General features: G+C 39.1%; 1 protein-coding gene across 3 annotated transcripts in view; it reads right to left on the bottom strand.

Annotated features, from left to right (window-relative positions):
* Positions 1–308: 308 nt before the first annotated feature.
* Positions 309–22,852, bottom strand: part of IBTK (inhibitor of Bruton tyrosine kinase) — a 62,369-nt gene continuing 39,825 nt past the window's right edge. For 2 of the 3 annotated variants that reach the window (XM_061358357.1, XM_061358358.1), the window contains exons 22-29: positions 22,681–22,829; positions 21,154–21,317; positions 19,302–19,394; positions 18,031–18,189; positions 11,737–11,889; positions 3,648–3,716; positions 3,417–3,549; positions 309–1,668 (exon numbers count right to left, since the gene is read on the bottom strand). In XM_061358357.1, coding sequence (XP_061214341.1) covers positions 1,543–1,668; positions 3,417–3,549; positions 3,648–3,716; positions 11,737–11,889; positions 18,031–18,189; positions 19,302–19,394; positions 21,154–21,317; positions 22,681–22,829 — 1,046 coding nt within the window. In that variant the 3' untranslated portion in view covers positions 309–1,542. The remainder of the gene's footprint in view (positions 1,669–3,416; positions 3,550–3,647; positions 3,717–11,736; positions 11,890–18,030; positions 18,190–19,301; positions 19,395–21,153; positions 21,318–22,680; positions 22,830–22,852) is intronic. The other variant, XM_061358359.1, reaches the window with a different exon arrangement.

Here is a 22,852-nt window from a genome sequence, read left to right as displayed (position 1 = left end):
TATTTGAGAACAAAATGGGTTCAACACCTGGAACAGCCCACTTTCCTTTAAATCAGAAGGATAGTTTCAGCAGGTCCTACAGCCCCGCAGTGCACCAAGTGAAGCATTTACTGCATGTATTCTCATCAGCACAGGGAATGAATCACCAGTAGAATTTAAAACATAATTAAAAGCTACATCTTGTTTTGCCTGTGTAGCTTCAAAATGCCTGCAGTTCTTGTTGCATACACAAAGGAAATAATTTTAGATAACTTTATACTTACCTAAATTGTCGATTATATATAACCAGCACATAGAAGTGTATTAGCTTTGTGTAAATCAAGATTTTATGGTTTATTGCATTTGTTTACAATTTTATTGGGGGATTTTTTGGTGTAGCTTGACTTGAAACTGTCAGACATATCTACATAGGTTTTTTTCAAGATTCTTTTATCACACAGTGATCAATTCTCTACATTCATTTTCTGTAGCTTGCTCAGTTCCAGTTCTCCAGAGTTCATGAGTACTGACACTACTGAAAAAGTACAAGATCAAGCACACCTATACAAACAGACAAACTAGACAGAATATTGCAGGTAAGGCTACTTTTTTTTTTTCCCCTTTTTTTTATATGTATGTACATTTGTCTAAACCAGGCACAGAGAACTTTGGAACACACAATACTGAAAGCCATCTATCATAATCTTTGAAGGTTAGGTGTTTGCAAATTCCACAGTCAAGCATTAACCCCCATAGCTTTAGCAACAAACACACAGCTCTTATTTCCTCAGCACTTCAACTGAATTGTACCTTAAACACAGTGGTTCTAAAAACCTGTACCATATTTACCAGAATAAGACTACAGATGAGCTAATTAAGTGTCACCACATTCTATTCAACTGTGCTTTACTTTACAGTAGGGCTGACTGCTCAGAGGCCAGTCCCACAGCAGTGAAAAACATGCACAACTCAACTGAGAGCAGGCAATGGCAGGGCACTTGGATACAGTGTGGAGCATAACAGTAAAAAGTACTGGCCACAAGAGTCAGAGAACCAGTACTTGCATACATAACTTAAGAAAAACTGCATTATCAAACTGTACTTTTACATGAAGTTCAAATACAAACTTTATCCAATATTCCCAATTTTCCAGAAAGCTGTGAAGAACAACCACCCCTGCCCCAAAGTTTGAAGATGTATAATTCTGCACATTCAATTCCACATCAAATCAGAAAATAAGCATTCACTTTTTCAGCTGTGAATTTAACAAAAACCCCTCATAACTTAAGATTAGCAAATACATTTCCAATCTACTGTTTCATGTAACTTTACTACTAATATGTCTTGTCAAGGAAATTCTCTCAAAACATACATACAATATATATGTGGGTAAAGGACACCGTGAACACATTATTTCCATTCTCTCTAACAAATACCTAGTTATTATGTGCAGTGTTTTAATGCTGATGTTAAAGATCACATGATTCCTATTCTTCCAGTCCCACTTTACTTATAACAAGAACTTCAGAGTGCACATATAACGTGGACTGTGAAGAGTACAAATCAGTGCTTATTCCACATAGGTGCTGCTATAGGTCCCTGAGGAGCCCTTTCAACAGTCACAAATTCATCAGGGTTGTCAAAAGCTTCATAGTGGATTAATAAATCTTGAATAGCACACTCCTCGATCTGGAAGGAAAAGAGAACATGTATATCAGTGTCAGATCTACATTTAAACCAGCAGCAGTTATGAACTGGACTTACTAGTCCAGAATGTGTGCCTGCTACAGACCTCCTAATCGGGAAAAAGTAGACATGAGCCCTTCTTCAGAAAACCTGATGAAATCTCACGTTTTCAAGCCCTGCTCCTCTTGGGAAACTGGAGCCACTCTGATCCCTGCTAGGCTTGATTCAACAAAACCCAGCAAAACAACAGGGCACAAGCACTCCAGGAGGCATGCATTGCTGAAAACTTCCTAACAGAGATGACCAAATAGATGAAGGGTGACACTCTGCTGGATCTCACACCTACAAAGGACTGGTCAGGGATGAGGAGGTCAAGGGCAGCCTTAGCTGTAGTGACCACGAAATGGCGGAGCTCAGTATTCCGAGCGATGGGAAAAAGACAAATAGGGTAACACCCTAGGACTTCAGAATAGAAGACTCATCTGTTCAGGGATCTGCTTGTTAAAAATTCATAGGATATGGCCCTTGAAAAAAGTCCAATGAGACAGTCTGAAAACTGGCTGAACTAGTGATCTCAAGAAGTTTCTGATCAGTGGCATAAAGTCCAACTAGAGGCCAGTCACTAGCACCAAAACTGAGACCAGTACTGTTCATCTTCATTTATTACCTGCATGATGGGACAGAGTGCACCCTCAGCAAGGTTGCAGACAATACAGAATCAGAAAGAGTACCTGATATGCCAGATGGTTGCGCTGCCACCCAGAGGTACCCAGACATACTGGAGAAATGGGCTACGAGGAGCCTCATGAAGCTCAGTAAAGGGAAATGCAAAACACCTAGGAAGAATAACCCTAAGCACCAATACACGCTGGGGGCCAATAGGCTGGAACGAAGCTTAGCATAAAAGGATCTGGGGTCCTGGTGCACAGATTAGCAGCCATGTGCTTGTGTGGCAAAGAAGAGTGACAGCCTCCTGTACTCTGTGAGGGACAGCACTGCCAGCAGATTAAGATAGGTGATCTTTCCCTCTGCTTAGCACTGGTGAGACATATGGATGCTGGGCCCACTTCTGGACTCCCCAGTACAAGACAGACATGGACATAACAGAGACAGTCCAATGAAGGGACACAAAAAGAGTTAAAAGCTTGGAGTATCTGATATATGAGATGCTGAGCTCACTGCTGTTGTTTAGCATAAAGAAAGCTTAGGGAGATCTTACCAAAGTGTACAAATACATGATGGGAGAGAATAAAAGTGACTGAACCACACTCTTCCCAGTGGTGCCCAGTTACAAGAGGCAATGGGTATAGGCTGACATACAGAAAGTTGCATCTAAATATAAAAATCTTCTTTACTGTGAGAGGTGTTAGACACTGGAATGCATTTCCCAGGGAGGCCAAGGAGTCTCCACCCTTGCACATGTTCAAAAGCTGCCTTGACACAGCTTTGAGCAATCTGCTCTAAGGAACCCTGATCTGAGTAGAGGAGGGATTTGGATTAGACAGTTTCCAGAGGTTCCTCTCAACCTCAACTATTCTCTGATGCTCTGAATGCATTAATCATGGACTTGATAGTCTTTAATATAGATATACCTTATCAAATAGCAACTTGAGGTTATTATTAAATGATACTTAATACAATTTTGTCAATGACACTAAGTGTATCAATAATTAATCCCCGCAAATGATCTCTGAAACAGCCAGTGGAAACTCCTTGTGTTACTTCACAGCTGTAGTAACTTAGCACATTACCTGGATCAAAGCCAAAGGTTTTTCTCTGCTCCTAATAAGAGCAGCTTCCTGCTGGAGCTCTTCTTCTACAATAGCTGAAAACATGACAGGTGCTACCCCAGGAGAGCTAGTTGATGATGCTGCTGACCAAGGACTGAAAAAAACAAATGACATTATGAGGCAACATCAAGAACAAGGTCAGTACAACACACAGAAAACAAGCTCCAGAATCTAAGATACTGTCAGACTTACTTATGACTCTCCAGCTGTGGAGAATCCAGAACATGGTCTTCTAGGCCTGGGCTACTTCTAGTGGTGCTCCTGGAAAAACATAGGAAAGGAGTTTTAAAGTCACTGACAGAGCATTTTCCTGCATCATCTGTGAAGGACAAATTTACTGTTGGCAAACAGGTAGCATTTTTCCAGAAGAAAGGCATTAGGATGTAATGCTGAATTTGTCTTAACTGTGATACAGTGACTAGAATGGACAATGATTCTCATTTTTGACTACTAGAATGTAATGTTTTTTCAGCTTGGGTATTAATTGTGGCATTTCATAACATTTGAGCATTTGAACAAAGGCATTTTTAAAAAATAAACCCATAAAAAATCTTATATAAAATAGTCAACTGAGTTATACACTAACATCAATGACTATAAATGTTTGCAATATGAAAAAAAGTAACAACTGTCCTGTTTCAAATTAAGTGCTTCATGAAAAAGAAACAGTGCTGCGATAGTAAATTATTTGTTCAAGTGTAAGCTCAGAAATGATGGATGTTCAGTACACACCCTACAACCACATCTCACGTTCATACGAATAGCATAAAGCTAGGATTAGATAAAAAAATTAAAAAAACCATGAAATATCAGGATTCCCAACATGAAGATACTTTATTCAGTTGCAAAATTTTAACCTCTCAATAAAAAGAAGTTGCACTTGGTATGTTGTATGCTGTAAGAGACAAGTATTTGTCAGAAAACCCCCTCCTCAGTAGGAAGACAGGGACCTATTCTCATTATTTAATACCTATCTTTGGCAATGTCTGATTTCCAGGACTCTAAAGAAGTGTTACAGAATACTATGAAATGCTAGCAGCCTTCTTTGAGTAATTCTATAGCACTGTAAAAAACTCGTGAGGGTGTTACCATTTCAATGTATCAGTCTCAATTTTCTTCAGGGCTTTGGTAATCTTCTCTAAGTGGCCACAAACTCTTGGAAAGGAGGAAAAATCTATAGAACGCTAAGAGAATTCCAGTAACTGCTAAGCTCCCTGCCTGGAATATTTTCCCCAGAACACAATTCCAAGGTCAACAAAAAACCATATTCATACCACTAAGCAATGATGGCAAGATCTCAAGAAAAAAAATCTGAAAAGTAAAATCCATCATTAAAATGGCATTTAAATGAACCATGCCCAGGTTTTTGTCATAAAACGTAACTGCCCACCAAACAGCTAACTACTCAAAGAATAGAATGAACACAAATTTAACTGCTCTGGGAAAAGATACATGTATCTGCAGAAACAGCTGCCAGGGCATAACACTGGATTTCAAAAGAGGCTTTCTACAGCGTCACTCCCTTGAATAGAACCCAGCAAATAAACCTTTCGCTAGGTCATATTGCTTCTGTGTTTCCGCCGGAAAGCATAGTTCATGTTAGTCAAGCTGATCCTTCCCCTCCTTTTTCAGTATTGGCGACCATATCAGACACTGACAGGTCAGACAGTGGCACACTGCATGGAGAGGAAACCAAAAGAGGTGTGGTGCTCTCCAAACTGGAATTTTCCAGATAACCACTACTGCAGAGATTTTAAAGAACTGACACGTGAAACAACAGCTCCATGCCAAGACTGGTCAAATGTGCTGTACCATTTTCCAGATGGAGTATTTATGTAGCTTCAGTTGCCTTATTTTGACCTCATCAATACACAATGTCTTTTCCATAGGTGCTGAAGAACACTTAGAAAAAAAGGGGAGAAAAATCAGTACTTTGTAATTTTTTTTTCCTCTTTTATCTTTGGCAAAAGAACAGCATTGTCAGGTTGGAGAATCCTACTTTATTTAAGAAAGGTCTCGGGTCATGACAGATATGGGTCGTAAACAAATAATGGGAATTCTGTAAAACACTGAGTCAAGGTCAACATAACCAAATTTACTATTTTTTAAACAAGTTTCTCATAGCTCTGCTAACTAAATAGTACCTTACTCACTTTACAGCTGGGTTGTTATTTTAGACAATAAGTTAACCAAAAGAAATATAACAAAGTTACTGTTGATGGATGCAATAAACAGAAAAGCTCAAACCAGTAGACAATATTAAAAGATGCTATTAATTTAACAAAGGATAAAAATAAACAATACGACTGCAGAAGACAGCAGTGGGAAATTCAGAAGTACAAAAGAGAAGACTGAAGTGAAGGCTATAGTAGTTGTAAGCTGGGAGTTTTACAGCTTGAAGAGAAAAAGGAGAATCCAGGGTGTACTGATCTCAGTAACAAATCAGAAGTATGTGGCTGAGGAAAAAGAAAAATTGTCTCCATTTGAAGCAAATACTTTTACCAACATATACCACACTGGACAAAGCTTATTTGGATGAGCTCTTAGTTTTGGTCTCGTAGGTTCAAGGAAGAACACTAAATTGTCACTGTTCTACCCCATACTATTCTATGATTCTATGATGCAGAGAAGAATAACTGATATTAAATCTTCCACTGATCATCTTCTGAGAGAAAACAAAAAATTATCTCCAACATTGCAAAGAAAAGAATGAGAGAGCTTCCTCCAAACACAAAACCAGATCATTTCAACGTGCCTTAAGCCAACTAGCATGGCAGAAGGTTGGCAGGAATGAACAAGTCCTACATGAACTTAGAATTCAAAAAGGACAAATACGAGCAGTGGAAGCACAGACAGCCTACACCAGAGGAAAGTATAAATATTAGTTTTGTGTAGAGGAACAGAGTTGTAAAAGTCAGTGCTTGGCTGGAGCTGAAACAACTGAGAGAGATGGAGGACAAAAAGAAGGGCTTCTATATTAGTGAGAAGAAAAAGAAACCAATGAACCAACCACTGTGTTTTCTGATGACTAGAAAAATCTAAATGTTATACCCATTTTCCAGGAGGATATAGGGAACTACAGACCGATCAATATCACCTCAATCCTGGGGAAGACTGGGGAGTAAATCCACCTGGAAGTAATTTCTAAGTGCATGCAGGACTGGGCATTGATTTATGACATGTATTTATGACACAAGGCAAATTTTACCTGACCAACCTGGTTGCCTTCTGTGATAGGATGACTGACTCTGCAGACAACCAGGGAGCAGCGGATATCGTGTTCTTTGGCTTCAGCAAGGTCTTTGACATGTTCTATTATCCTATGCTTATACTCAGTCTGAAAAATATGGACTGAGTAAATGGACTACCAGATGGTTGGAAAATGGGCTGGACTGAAGCCTTCAGAGTTTGCACAAAGTCCAGCTGAAAACCAAATACTGGTGACAGTTCTCAGGGAGTATTGCTGGGACCAATCCTGTTTAGCATCTTTGGTAAACACAGAGCACACTCTCAGCAAAGCCACAGATGGATGAGGAGAAGGTGTGGAGGGTGCCAGGCTGCTATCCAGAAGGCCTTCAAGAGGCTGGAGAAATGGCCAACCAAGAACTCATTCATTTCAAAGGCAAGTGCAAAGTCACATATTTGGAAGAGAACAGTCCCATGTAGCAGCACAGGCCAGGGACTGACTGACTAGAAAGTAGCTTGGCAGAGAAGGACCAGCAGAGTCCTGGCTGGCAGCAAGTTGAAGATGAATCGGCATGTGCCCCTGCAGCAAAGGCATCCAAATGCACACTGAGGTGTACTAGCGAAAGTGCAGTCAGGTAGACAAAGGAAGCGATTCTTCCCCTCACTGCTGTATTTTTTAGTCTACATACAGAGTATCACATCCATTTTTGGGCTCCTCAATACAAGAAGGATGCTGTCAGGCTGGAACAAGTCTAGTGAAGGGCTACAAAGATTAGAGGTTGGAGCACACCACAGGAAGAACTGTGTTTTGTTAATCCTAAAGGAAGGCAGCAAAGGGCATTACTGTCTTCAACTGCCTAAATAGAGTTTAGAGAAAAGATATAGCAAGGATCTTCTTACAGGTGCACAGTCATAAAGAAGCAGCATCACAGGCTGCAAAATAGGAAACCCTAGTTGGATATAAGGAATGAAAAAAATGCCGCTATGGGGACAATCACACACGAGAACATGTTGCCCAGAACATCTGGGGTATCTTCATACTTGGAAACAGTCACAACCCAACTGGACTAGGCCCTGAGCAACATGATCTAGTTTGACTTATTTTGAGCAAGAGGCTAAGCTACAGAATCTAAATTATTCTATGATTTCAACAGCAGGGGACTACTTTTTAGCTGGAGTCTAGATAAATCAGCTTCCAGCTTTTACTGCACTTAAGACAGTAACACAATAAAGAGCAAGAAAGAACCAGAGAAAAGGAAGCAAGGAGAGGAACTGATGAAAGCAGTTTTTTGCTTGCTTGTTTGTTAATTAAGAGCATGTTTGTAGAACTTACTACATGCCTTTATTCTGGTGTCATTTCTCAACTTTACCTCTTTTTACACTTGCTTTACTAATGCTCACCTTTCTGCACATTTGACACCTACCCCCTTCCCACTCACGATCCAAAGAACTCACAGCACTACTATAAATGAACCCAAGTAGACTGTTAACAAACCTGTTTCAATACAGAGAAAAAGTTCTTTCCAGAGTAAGACTTCCAAACAAATTAAAGAAACCCCCAAAACGACCCAAAACCACAACAGAAATTTTCAAAACATGGAATTAATAGTTCCTGTGTCACAGCACACTCTAGTGATCAATTAAAAGATAAGTTTAAATACCTATGTCATCTCCCTCGATTTAAATGTGCCTCTAAAATGTAGGATTCAGTTCACATATTTTGAAGTTGTTTGTACATATGTACATCTGTGTTTCTTGCTAGCAAGACACTCAGCCCAGATATTAAATCAAGTGCAGATATTTCAACATGCTAGATTAATTCTCAGCTGGCATCAAAATAACTAGGAGAAATGGAGCAGACGGGAAATGTGAAGCTAATAAACACAGAAAGAAAAAAAGCTGCCTCAAAAATATAGAATTTGGAAACCTGGAAATCTTGAAAATGAAAGACTGATGTAGAGACATAAGTGGTTCTGCATGGAAACGAACCAGCCAAATATCATCAGCACTGAACCAACCTGATTAACTCAGCTGGCTGAACTTGCCATGACTCTTGCACAGCCACCAATATGTCCTAGCACTCAGCTCCTCAGTGTTTCTTGGGGTGTTTTTTCTTTTGAAGCCAGTTAAGGTCCAGTGCCTCCCTGATCTAATGACTGCTCTCAGAAAAGGAACACAAAGCCTCGTCTACTGCAGAACCTCCTGGGTTTTGCTGTACCATTTGAGTCATGTACTATTTATTAGCTCATTATTGGCCATGCCAGAACTAGGCCATTCCCACGCAAAGCCACAAAGACTTGTTTCCACTAAGACTTTTCACTGCTCCCTGGAGTAACAGTGAAGACAACCCAGGCTGTCACAACAAAGTTAAGTCATGTCAGGCCTATGTTTTTAGCTTAGCCTATGAGTTACACATGCACAGCTGCACAGCGTAACTCCCATGGCTGAGCTGCCCCTGGAAACAATGCAGCCACATCCACACAGCCCAGCTTTTGGGCTCATCTGCCTCTGAACTGAAGCCAGTTCACATATCCACATTCATGACATGGTTCAGGTACAGAAAATTTCAGGGTTGCATATACTTGAAGGTGACAATATATGGAAAAGTCTTTATGCGATCACCAAAAAAAAATCCTCACTCAGAGACTACTGCACAGTTTATCCAAAGAAAAAAGACAAAGCAGGAACAGTAGCCATGCAAGTACCTTCAGTGTCTCATCACCAAGTCTGACATCAACAGATGAGGATTCCTTACACTCTACACACATGTAATTTCTTTTCTTTAAAAAGGAAGGGTTTGGATAATTTATCTTCACAGAAATAGCCCTTCAACACCACAGGCAGAAATCAGAGCCTACTGTGACAGGAACTGTCAAGGAATAAAATTACCTCAAACTAGAAACTCAGCTCCTAACTTTCTGATGGATGAACTAGTCACCTAGGCTCTTTATACCTAACAGAGAGAAATAAGCATCTTCAGACACAATTCAAAACAACCTGAAATAGCTCTGGAAGTGCTGTCCTTTCCAACTGATAATAGTCAATCTAGTCATCTAGGCTCCCACCAGCCTAATGTATCATTTTCGGACAGCTAAAGTATTAGGCCTGGATTCAGACCAAATAATCCACTTTGAGAGTGTGCAGACTGGCCAGACAGCACAGACTACACAAAGCAATGCAAAAGGAAAAGAAATGACTTTATGAAGATCACAGAGCAAGTGCGACAAAGCTAATAATAGCATACAGTGCAGACTCCCTTATCACCAGCTCTTGCCATCTCCCATATGACAAAAAGCTTTATTATTTTGCTAGCAACAAAATTAATGATACCTGGTTTTCCAGAGATTTGTCCCTACATCTCCACTCATCACAGAAACTGCAGCTTTATCCCTCTGTTCCTGAAGAATGCCTTTCCATCACAATCTCCAAATCCTTCTACCTCTCTCTTCTAACACTGTCCCACACAATTTTCCTGTATTCCTACCCTCATTTTTTCTTTATCTAGCAATAGGACATATGCTACTTTTGTCCCAGGGAAACACCAGGTTTTATACAAGCTGAGCAACCAAGAGGCAGGTCAAGCAGAACTTTCTTTTCCTTATGGAGGAGGCAGTTTTTGAAGGGGGATGGAACAGGACTTTATAAGAAAAACTGGGAGTTAATTGGTGTCAGGGCTCTCTGTGACCAACAGCCTCTGCAAACTTTTATCCCTCAGTGCAGATGTGTAAACTTGAGTCAGGCTGCAATGAACAGAGTTGAGCTGTAATGCAGAGCTGTGCAAAAGCTCATAGGGGCTCCCCTCTTTACTCAGGGTTTGCATTTATGCTTAGGACTTTCTTGAGCTACACTGCAGCTATGCACAAGCCCAGCATTGCTGTTCCTGACCCCGACTTGACTTGCAGGTTTGACCTCATCCCAATGAACCTGTGTGCACAACACTGACTGGCTCACCCTGTTTTCCATCACAGAGCCTCCCCTGCTCACTTTACTCCAGCACAGTGGGGCTGTGCTCTTGCTAGGAGGCCACTGCCCAGCCAGGCCTGCTGTGACACTTGGCTCCCCAGCCATCACAGGGCAGCTGGCCTGTGCTGCTTCCAGACAGTGGCTGAGAAAGTGTAAGATTTTCAGGCTCTCTGAATTGTTAATATATTTGAAATGCATAGCATTCAAAGTTACTGATGATAGGGGAAGAGATGCAGGTAGGCAGGCTGATGCAGGAAGGTCAGTCATACAGACCTTCAGGAATATGGCTGAGATTTCTTTCCTCAGCTTAGATAGCTATTTTAACCCCAAAAAGAGGTTTTACTTGAGGTAGCAAGAGGATGCATGGCTATAACAACTGGACCAATGATCAATATTGTCTAATACTAGACACATAATTAATGTGTACCTCAAAACAAATTGTGTCTTTAGAACTGTAATCACCCAGTAATTACAATACACAGACATAACCAGTGCATCAGTATTTCAGTAAGCCCTCTTAATCCATGAAAAATTTGATCTAAACAACTACGTCAGCTTATAAGAAAACTCAGATCAGGAAATGCCAGAAATGTGTTTGCAAAAATTGATTTTATCTACTCAGATGCTACAAAGAACTATTCCTAAGCAAACTCTGCTGCATGCATGCCATATCCAAATGCTAAAGAATATCTAACTTCTGTAGAAGTTAGAAAATACAGGTTTATAATTTTTAATTTTTATACATACATATACAAATGTACACACTCTTATGTAGTTTGCCCAGAGCCTGAAATGATTGTGTCCATCTGTACACAGACACCTGTCCATATACACAGACACAAACACTTCAAACATCCAACAGAGTATTAGCATTGGAATTAAACTGCTCTAGTCTTTAAGCTTCCTATTCATAACAATATTCCATTCATAAAATCTATGAAATCATTGAAATCAGATTTCAATGACAATCATTGAAAGACAGAAATCATTGAAAACCAAAACAGTCATTGAAAGAATGCTCACAGGATTTATTTTTTTAAATGACAATTTTATCCTTTCAGCAGAATTTAAACAGGTTATTGTGGTTCTTGTCTAATGGATGATTAGGAGATTTGGAAAAGCCTGCTCTTACCTTATGGTGTTTTGGGCTGATGAATCCTCAGTTCCTTTATATCCAGCTCTTTTGATACCAGTACCAGGAGAATTATTTGCATTCATGCATTTTTCTTCTTCCATTACAAGATCACGGAATGACTTTGGCAAAGCAGAATGTAATGAAGATGACCTAAAAAAAAACAACCCCAAAACCAACTCCTTTTATACTTGCAGTGTCTAAGACTACATATTGTTCCATGATGCATATAGCAAAGAGGGCCTTTTCAGTTACCAAAAATAAAAATACAATATTACCTAGCTTTTGTAACTCATCATTATGCCTGCTAGACCTCATTTACCAAAACTGGTCACTTTGGGTCAAATAGGTAAGCATCAGAAAATAAGTACTTATGAGAACAGAACAAGCCAGTCATATGGAATTTTCATTAGAAGGAAAACCAACAACCTACAAAAATACCCAAACCCACCCCTCCAACTATTCCACATCTAACCCATTCTCTTAAAAAGCAATTTTATTTTTACAGACACCTTGTCTTAGACAAGCTACATTCTTATAAATCACACAATGCTTTAGTACTTTCACTCTAATATTGTTAGTTTACCACCATGGAAGTCAAGTACAGCTGATGATCGTTCTGTAAGATATGAGTTACTCATACCTGCTGGAGGCAATACAAATCACTTAATCCACACTCAAATTCCTAAAACTGATATGCTTTACCTTTTTTTTTTTACTTGCCAAAAGTATAGCCGGAAGTATTACTGAATTAGAGCCTGCATATTATCCTTCAAAAGTAAACAAGTATGAAAATATAGCAATTTAGTATCATAGTTATTCTGAACATTTTCTGATCCAAAAGCCTTTTTATGTACAGAATTCAAGGTAGTTACCATTAGCCTCTTCCTTACCCATCAAGGCTTTGGAATTAATTCTTCATACATTTGCTTACATTTAACTTTACTAAGCACAGCAGTCCCACTCATTGTCAAACACATATTGGAAGAATAGCTCTGTTCATTATCTACTCAAAGAAATATGAGATCAATTATAAGCACTACTGAAGTAAAATTAGCTTTCTATACAATGCTAATTGCTTGTGCCGCCAGCATAAGCAGCAAAGCATCTTAAGCCAAAGACTGTCAAACTCTTATCTATGTGGTTCACAATTTAAGACAACAAACAAGGCAACTAAAACACTGAAACACTGTATCTGAAATCTCACAACAAAAGCAACTGAAAATTACATATGGTGTCTGAACCCCCTTCTAGACCATCCAGGCTTATGTCTGGAAAGGTTCTGTTGTTGGGTTTTTCCTTTTTTTTTTTATTTAATATTGCATAAACAATGCAGAAGGCACAGAAAGCAGAATACGAACCTCCAGATGCAGTGGCTCACAGTCATTTTGCACATCCTCTATTCCTGCCACCAGCTGGTACACAAGAGTCCCAGCAAGTGTTTGACCAGAAGTACCCCACATACACTATATCAAGAAGGCAAATAGTTCCCTTGGGATCCACTGACACAGAAGCTTCTTTTTTACTAACAGTTTAAGTAGCCTACCTACTTTTATGAAAATTCTGTACTGCAATCAGATCCATCTGCAGCACAGCACCAAAACTCCCCCCAGAAAATACCCAAAACACTACCCTACCTCCTGTCAAAAAAACAATCCTGCATCATTCTCACCTGTGAACCTATTCAAAACAGTTACTGGTGGCTTAAAATGGTTCACCTTAAACTGGTAAAAATTTCCCTAAAGGCAACAACTCTGTATTTCAGCTTGCACTGCCTGATACACTGTCATTTCTATCTAATTTGTAACATTAGAAAAACTAATTTATACACCTTTTTTTAAAAAGTGAATGCAACAAAGTTCCTTTAACCTGTAGCTGCAGAACATCAGATCAGGAAGTTCCAAAACAACTGCTGATGTTTCAGCATAAGCTGGACAAGCTGACAAACTAGACATTAAAATATAGAGTGACTCCTGTCCCCCTTCTCATTTCCATTTTTCTTCAAAGGAGGCAACGTAGGTTCAGTCCCCAAAAAACTGTGAAACTGGCAGACTTTTTGGTGGAAAAGGTAGGACATTGTGAATAACAGACTCTGTCCTTTAGTCAACCAAAAAAAGAGCTAGCAGGTCCCACACCCTTCTGGCAAGTGTGCTCACTGCACATCCAAGATGAGTATCTTATTTCATTGGAACACAAGTTCTATGGCTTTGACTATATTGCAAGTGTGGAAAGCTCAATATATTGCCAAATGCTTAATAGTCTGTTGTGAATTTACAGAATATAAAACTTTGCAAATACAATATAAGAGCAGATGAATAGCACCGGTTAACCTTACATACAAAAATACAACTAGAGGGGCAATCAAATAGTTGATGGCTTGCCTAGAGCAGCTAAAAATTTATGCAACAAATGCTCTCTTCCAGCAGCTAGGCATAATTTTAAACATTCATATACCTCCTACTGGTTCCTTGCTTGAACTCTTGAGCTACTGGCATTTTGCAGATCAGTAGCCAGTGGAATGCTACAGAGGAACATACACAATCATGCTTGGTGACCACATGAGCATTAGATGGATTCCATCCTCCTGAAACATACCCTGGCCTTTCCACTTAAGATGGTTTGTGTAACACAGTACAGCCCAGCTACTTTTAAAAATTCTTTCATCAGAACCTTAAGAGAACATGTATCTTCTGGAGACAGTTATCTAAGCATATTAAAAAAATCAGCCCACACTTTTTAAATGCAGGGAACGGTTCATAGGCAGTTGGTACTTTAGATAACAATAGACAAAGAATTATCTATCAAAAAGTAGATGTATAGCGTGAATACTATTCAGATCAAGGAAGTTATACCCCAAACTTCTGTATAGGCTTTTTTAATCAGAGTTTCTTCTAATATCTTACTTTCTGTATTAAGCAGTAAATAATTTAACTAGAGGCATCTAACTCATGTGCTTCAGTCAACCAGTACAAATACTTCTAAGAGTCATTTATCTTGCACTGAAAAACAGGACTTCAGGAACCAATAAAAACTTCTTCTAAAGAAGCCCAGCTAACTAGGTAAGCTATGCAATGTCTTCCAAAGCCTACGTCAGGCTCTACTATGTCTGAAAGTTGTGTGTGAAGCAGAAAAGGGAAAGACCAAGCTGGAGAATGACATTATCCTATGGAGGAGTTCTTGTAGCCCCTCTGGTGATATCCAAAGACTGTCAGAGACAAGTATACAGACCTGCAGCTTGAAAAAGGCTAGTAAAACAAACAAAGAAAGAATTTAACTGATGATATTTAAGATGGCTGGTCAAAAATACCCATGAAATGCCTACAACAGTGATAACTACCATTAGCCCAAGCCACAGAATGGCAGGTGTGGGAAAGTTCCTTTGAAGACTCCACTGTAACCACAGAAAGGCCCCTGACTCTGTTGGGTCACTGAGGAAAAGGATTGACCCAGGCAGCCCACGGTCCACCTCAGCAGCAGCGCTCCTGGCCAGCTGCAGCTGTTCTCATACATGAGCATGGACACCCCTTTGAGTCACCCATCAGTTACTGCACAAGAGCGTGGCTTCCCTCGTGCTGCCACACTGAGTCACTGATGGGTAGAAAGGCAGTGGGTTTGTAACAACATGTATATTAATGTGCAAATAATCTCATGTGATTTGTGTATGAAAGACTGCATAAATCATTGCTGCAGATGTAGTGAAGGGCCCAAAATTGAACACAGCATCTGAGGCCTCACCAATGCAAGTACAGGGGGATGATCACAAACCTAGCCCTACAGGCCACAGCAGTTCTGATATTAAAAAAACAACTAACTTGCTGCTTGACCTGCAGTATCACCTGTGTAAAGCACATAACATGTTCTTTGGGCATTTGAGATCAGTGTTAAGGATTCTGAAATTCATCCATCCACTCACTAGAATTCCAAAGACAAATCTTGCAACCCTTGTTTCTCCTATTGTGAAGGTGCCAATTACAGTTCAGAGGTCAGGTAAAGTCTGAATCCTTCAGCGCAAAGCAATTCATTTCTTCTTTAAGACAAAATTATGGGTGTTGTCCAGTGTTGTACCAGAATAACTTTTGGGGGCTATGGGAGTAAATGAGAGGTGTACATGGTTGAAAACAAATTCAGTCGACGCATTCATAAGTCCTACTTGTACAAATCAAAGTGAAAGAATTTAACTTTTTCTTAGACTTACTTGAAATACTGTGTGCTGGGTATTTTAAAATCAGGTCACCTTAGGCAGTTCATTTTAGTACTTTACTGTAACAACATAGCTCTATAGCTTGTAAGTGGGACACTAGAAATACATGGCATATAACTTATTTTTAAGTTTTAATCTAGCCCTGATATACAGATGCCTACAGAGAAGATTTCTTGTCACTACTTTACTGACCCTTGGAGGAATCCCCACCAGTCGCTGTCAGAATCTCTACTGGAAGGACACACCATGCTACATTACCTTGAATTCGCTAAACAACTCCCCATTTCATATCAGATTTGACACGCCCTGTAAAACAGTAAAGCCCTTTAAACATATGTTTGAATGTACTGCACGGTGTCCACTAGAGAAGCAAAGCTTGTTCTGGTATCATAACTGGAAATAGAATACCATTTTAAAATCAATTATTATGCATAACTTTGGGATGACTATAACATGCTCTCACAGGTTTCAAGTCCATTACTGATTTTGAACATCATCTCTATTTTACCATTATTATGTTCTGGGATATTAATGTTACTACTACAGTCTGAGGTAACAGCATACCAACAGACCTATGTAGCATCCCAAATAAATCTAAAGGCTTTTTAAGCTCAAGATACTGATCATAAAAGCATCCATCCAAAAAAAAGGAAGATGAGGTAACAGATACATGAAACACAGCAAAGAAGCAAACAGCTCTAGGTATTACCCCAAGCCTTTTGACACAGAACGCCTCTCAGGAAGCAACTACTGCCAGGAAGCAGCCTACCTTTTCCTCAGTCAGCCAGTGATGAGATTTTTTTTTCTTTCTCTCCATAGACTCATTAAGTAGCTAACAGGCTACATATCTGTTTTGAACTTACAAGAGCATAAAGGCAAAGATTCCAGCAGATGCTTACTACTCTTATATCTGAAAAGAGCAATCGATTCATATAAAGGATCAAAGAAAACAGAGCCAAAAGACACATGAGGGAGACAGCTCTAACTGTGGAAAATGAACCTATTCTTTGAAAGATAGATTCCTATTTTACTTTGAAATCTCTTCAATACAAAAGGAAAACCGCTACAATAGCATGTAACACAGTTAAATTGTGTCAAAAGACTTAATTTAAAATACAGTGACCGTGGTAGGTGTGCATCAAGCTTTGTTCCCACTGAGACAATGCCAGGTAAGCTCCAGAGAGGAGACTGACTCACAGTTCTTCTAAGGGTCCATTAGTGAAGCAACCTGCAATGAAAGTCTAGTCCTTGAACAGGGGAAGGGGAGAACTGACCAACATTTACCTCAAATTAAAACCATGTGCATAGGTATTTATTAAATTTACATAGCTTGCAACTTTTCGTTATGTCTTTATGCTTTCACCTAATACCAACTGTAAATGTGAAGAACAAAGCATGAATAGGGCTAGCACCTCATTACAGTCATTGTTGCAAATCTAGCTCATTGAACAGATGATAAACCACTTTTCCCTGACACAGTGATACTAACCTGAACATTTACATTGTGTGTAATCAGAATTAAAAGTTACTTTAAATCCATTATGCATCCTTTCACCATAAGAAGTCTCAGCAGTATCTATCATCCCTCCAGCTCCTAGACACGCAAATTATCTATAATTTAAGAAGATAACAATCCCTTCTTCATCAATTTTGCTCTACTCCAAAGTCATTCTAGCCCTTTTCCCCTGTAAGGGCTAATATTTCTCTATGTTTTTGACAAAGAAAAAAATACCATTCATAATGGTTTTCAACCATCTTTTCCTGACTAAGTTTCAGAGCTTGTGCTCAGCCTTCTGTTTCTATGCTTCACTTTGACACCATCTGCAAATACCTCATCACACAAAGCCAAGAACTAGATGGGATGCACTCTTCTGACTCACTGTAGCAAAATTTCAAAGAACTTTTAAACTGCAACCACTGCATTTCCCTGCCCCGTTTGAATTTCTAGATTACTACCAAATGTAGTACAAATAGCTCAATGCTAGTCTTTCTAATGAACAGAACCTAGGCCATATTTAAGAAAATGCTTCTATGAGACTATTAAAAGTAAAAACACTCCAAAGAAAAAGAAGTGATATTTGACTTGAACATACCATGCATTCCCTAGTTTTGCAACTTTTGTAGGTGGGGGTGGTGCAGTTACTAATGTAGTAGGCTCTGTGCTGCTAGATACTGGTCCGTTATCTTTTGCTGCCAGTGCAATCATTTTCCTTTGCTTCTGAGAAAGCTTGATTCCATGAGAAGTCATTCTGCTGTGAATTGATATTGAAGAGAGATGTAAGATCAGCGTCCTTAGAGATGACTCACCTTTAATCTTGCAAATTAAACTGAGAAAAGCTTCCTTTCTAGACCAAAATACTTTGTCTTCAGTGTCAAAAGGGGAGCATATGGGACGTCAGGGACTGGATGACTGGGGACCAAAAGAAGGATCAATGTATATCAAGAATAACAAATAAAAGCATCATAAAACTATTATAGATGTCTATACATGAAAATACACAGAGTAGGAATCAAGCCTCTAAAAGAGACGGACTACCACCAGATGAAGACTACTTTCTAATTTTGTGATTTTTGAGACTGTCAAATTAGCTCCCTTAAACCAAAAGTATTCATGCATTAAAAAAAAATGTATACAACATAAAGGCATTTTTTCTATTTGTAATAATATTTTTTCTAAGCTATTTGGATTCTTCAGTCTTGGCTGTTTTGTTCACAGCTTCTGAATCTACCCAGCCAGCAACCTTCTACGAGGCTGCAGCACTTCTGTCCTAGCTCTCCTTTAGTGCCACACTTCAAATTTCATGAAAGTCATCTCCAGTTCTTTTCCAGGTGTTGCCAGTTAAGAAACACTAGGTTTAAACCACTGCTTCCTGAAAAAGTACATTTGTCTCCCTGTGTCTTTGGGATGCTTCTCTGAGCAAAAAAAGGAAGATTTGTCAATATCAACACATGGATGCTGGGGTGGTCAGAGAATGTGAGACAATAAACAAACTTCAGGATGAATTACTTGTGGACCAGTCCTGGTCCACAACTAACTTCCAAAGTGCTATAGACAAGAATTAATTAGCAGAGAAAGCTCAGCAGAGCAGGTCAACGATTTAAGATACTAGCTTACCAGCTTCCTCTTTAATATTTTAAGAGCTAAAACATGCATTTGCCAAGATTAAAATAAAATAAAGGGATAAATTTTGTATGCTCACAGAAAAACACCATAATGAACTGAAGTAAACAAAGCTGTTTAGAAACAAATATGACAGCTTTTCTCCTGCTTTTTTTAAACTCTAAACTGCCTGAACCACTAACTAAATTCATAGTAGCCTGGTCTATCACACTCTTCTTTTATAGATTTTGGTTTTTTACCAACCCTGAATTTGCCTTTGGCATGGTTCCACATTTCTGCATACTTTCTTCAATTTCCATGATAGTTCTTAGATCCATAGCAGGAGGGCTGGCAGGGCTAAATGAAAAATAAAGAAGTTACCTTACAAGGCACTAATTTTTACTTACATTCCACAGTTCCAGCCTTCACTGAAATCCTCTAAATCATACATAAGATTGGTAACCGGATGTATAATTCATTTCTGTTTCTTCAATTATGGCAAACCTCAAATACAGTGTTTCTGACAAAACTTTTATAAATATAAACATATTTAAGAGCACACCATAAAAATACTTTCAAGACTCATGATATGAAGCAAAAAGATGTCAACTATGATTACTTTAAAAAAAGTTGGATACCTAAATCCAGGGTACTTATTCAGTAGTCAACTGCTCATGCTAAGCATTACAGAGTCATTGCAACTCTTTTGCAAAGGCTGAATAAGATCTTTCTTTGAAGAACAGGATTAAATAATTTCACATGGCAAACAGAACACTCTTTGTAAAGTTAGAGCTCTGTACAAACAGCAGGAACATTCAGAATTTACTATTAGTTTCTTTTTTCATAAATGACCTTATTTTAAAACTCCACAGAAATGAACATGAATTAAAACCAGACATTTCAAAGCTTTACATAAAACTATATATTAAAACCTGTGTACTTAAAGGCATTTGTAAATTAAGCTGTGCTATAATTAGATTTAAGGATGGGCTTTGAAATAAAATATAGGCAGCACTGCCTCTGTCTCTCCCTACACAAACCCAACTGCCCTAGACTAACTAGTAAATTAACCACTGGGAGGTCATACCAAACCCTGTTGTCACTGCTCCGCCACAGTAGTTTAAGCAAATACACTACAGTAATAATGCTTTAAACATTCTACACAACAGTGCTGCTTGCTTTTTCCTAACATCACACCACCAATACCAGAAAAAGTGAAGAAAGAGTACAAGGGAAACCCATAAAGCACTGTGAGATCACAATAAAGTCCTATGGTTTTGTTTGTTCCCCTTCCATGCAATCCTCCAGAAAACATCTGAAAAGAACTCTTAAGATAGCAGATGAAGGTGGAGCAAGCAGAGTTGGCTATGGGATGTTATTACCCTCTCTGCAGAGACTAGGCTTGCACAAATACAAAGCGAGACAAAACAGGTTCCTAACAGACCCCAGCTCCTAAACAGTATTACTTCAGAGCTGCAACTTTTGATCTCTACATCTGTATCACCTGTATTAAAAAAACCCATCAGCCACAAAACAGCAGAGCCTAATAAAACTAGGAAATTATCACTATATGATTCCCTCAAGCCTTAAACTCTTCTCTATTCGATCTTTATTGACAACTGTCAGAGACAAGATGCCAGGCAAGACAGAACTTTAGTCTGTTACAGTACTGCTCATTTTAATATGCAGATACTGCTACAAATAAAAATAAAGTTTTATTACTGTATCAGTTAAACCGGTGGCATTGCTTCTCGTAAGTCTAAAGGTATGCCTTAAAAATGTCAAAGTACAATGCTGTTTCTAATGGCTTCAAGCATGGTCTGATTCTAAAAAAAACCTGCCAACTATTTTACAAAGCATTAACTAAGCAGACCTAAAAAAAGACATTAGATGTCCAGACTGGCAGCACTTCAAATAACTTAGTATATATATATGTTGCTTTTTGCAAATTATAATTAAAAAATATGTACCAGTCTAATAAAACTACCAAAATCTTTAATTTATGTGTCAAGTAATGTATGCTTCTTTTGAACAGCAGATAGCTTTTTAGCCTGAATATTATTCACTACCAAGTGCAGAACACTAAGTTAGGTAGGCACTACAACTATTACTTCACCTGAAACTAGTTGCTACCCAATTGGGATAGCTTCCAGAGTTGTTTTTGGCACTGGGAATGGACTGTGGAAGAGACTGTGTCAACGCTGATGATCCCTTGTATGACTTCATATCCCTATTAGGTTGAGAAGGTTTCATATCATGATTGCATGCTCTGTCCTTCATCTAAAAGAAGACAGAAAAATGATGAAGAAACGTGTAAATGAAAAGACTTTAAAGGATACCTCAAAATTAGCAACAATGTAGTGAATGCCTGATGAGTCTGCTTCACACTTCACCCTGAATCATTTAAGTCTAAATATGTATCTTGACAGTGGAAAATTCACTCAGAGATGTTCACTTCTAAAGTTTTAACATTTAACATAGGCACAGTTCTCTCAAACTTATTTCTCTTCACCAGTTATGGCTGTTATCCTCAATGTTACTTCTGTCCAACTACAGTAAATGAAGAACAGCATGATTTTCCTGGAGTTTTTTTACTTGGTTTTGGGTTTGGTATCTTTTGGATTCTGAACATTAGATTGGCTTTGCATGCTAAATGAAATACACAAAACTTTACATGATTTACATGATTTAGAGAGCAGTGTAGGGGAGAGGGACCTGGGGGTCCTGGTGGACGACAGGGTGACCATGAGCCGACACTGTGCCCTTGTGGCCAAGAAGGCCAATGGCATCCTGGGGTGTATTAGAAGGGGGGTGGTTAGTAGGTCGAGAGAGGTCCTCCTTCCCCTCTACTCTGCCCTGGTGAGACCTCATCTGGAATATTGTGTCCAGTTCTGGGGCCCTCAGTTTAAAAAGGACAGGGACCTGCTGGAGAGAGTCCAGCGCAGGGCAACTAAGATGATTAAGGGAGTGGAGCATCTCCCTTATGAGGAGAGGCTGAGGGAGCTGGGTCTCTATAGTTTGGAGAAGAGGAGATTGAGGGGTGACCTTATTAGTGTATATAAATATATAAAGGGGGAGTGTCACGAGGATGGAGCCAGGCTCTTCTCAGTGGCAAACAATGAAAGGACAAGGGGTAATGGATACAAATTGGAGCACAAAAGGTTCCACTTAAACCTGAGAAGAAACTTCTTCTCAGTGAGGGTGACGGAACACTGGAACAGGCTGCCCAGGGAGGTTGTGGAATCTCCTTCTTTGGAGACATTCAAAACCCGCCTGGACACGTTCCTGTGTAACCTTATCTAGGTGTTCCTGCTCCGGCAGGGGGATTGGACTAGATGATCTTTTGAGGTCCCTTCCAATCTCTAACCTACTGTGATACTGTGATACTGTGATTGCTCTTTAAGTTTGAAATTTTCTGAATGCTGCAGCATATAGAAGTTACTATAGCGCCATGTGAATAAATTACTCCTAGATGATTTCATGAGGAATACTCAGTTTTATTTGCTTTATCAGATAAAAAATAACTAAAGTTTTTTACATCATTTTAAGGACAACAGCTTCACACAAGCACTCCAAAACACAAACTCTGTTTTTGACGGACTATATAAACACAAATAAATTCCTAGGAACAAGTAAATCCAACCTCAGCCTTCTCTGGATGAAATCCTTTTGTGAAGTCTGGGGATTGCAAGTCTCTGGGGCTACCCACTCCTGCATAACTGCCTTCAGAGTCAGATGTTAAGAGTTCTGGAAGTGATTCTACAGAGTTAGTTTTATCCAGTTTTACAGAGCCTAAGAAATAAAAAGAGGAAGTA

Source organism: Neopsephotus bourkii, unplaced genomic scaffold (assembly GCF_033783945.1).
Source record: "Neopsephotus bourkii isolate Nb327-2 ecotype Australia unplaced genomic scaffold, CSIRO-AGI_Nbou_v1 NB_941, whole genome shotgun sequence".
In the NCBI taxonomy this organism is placed as follows: domain Eukaryota; kingdom Metazoa; phylum Chordata; class Aves; order Psittaciformes; family Psittacidae; genus Neopsephotus; species Neopsephotus bourkii.
Note: the sequence above shows the minus strand (reverse complement) of the source record. Positions and strands in the feature narration are given on the sequence as shown.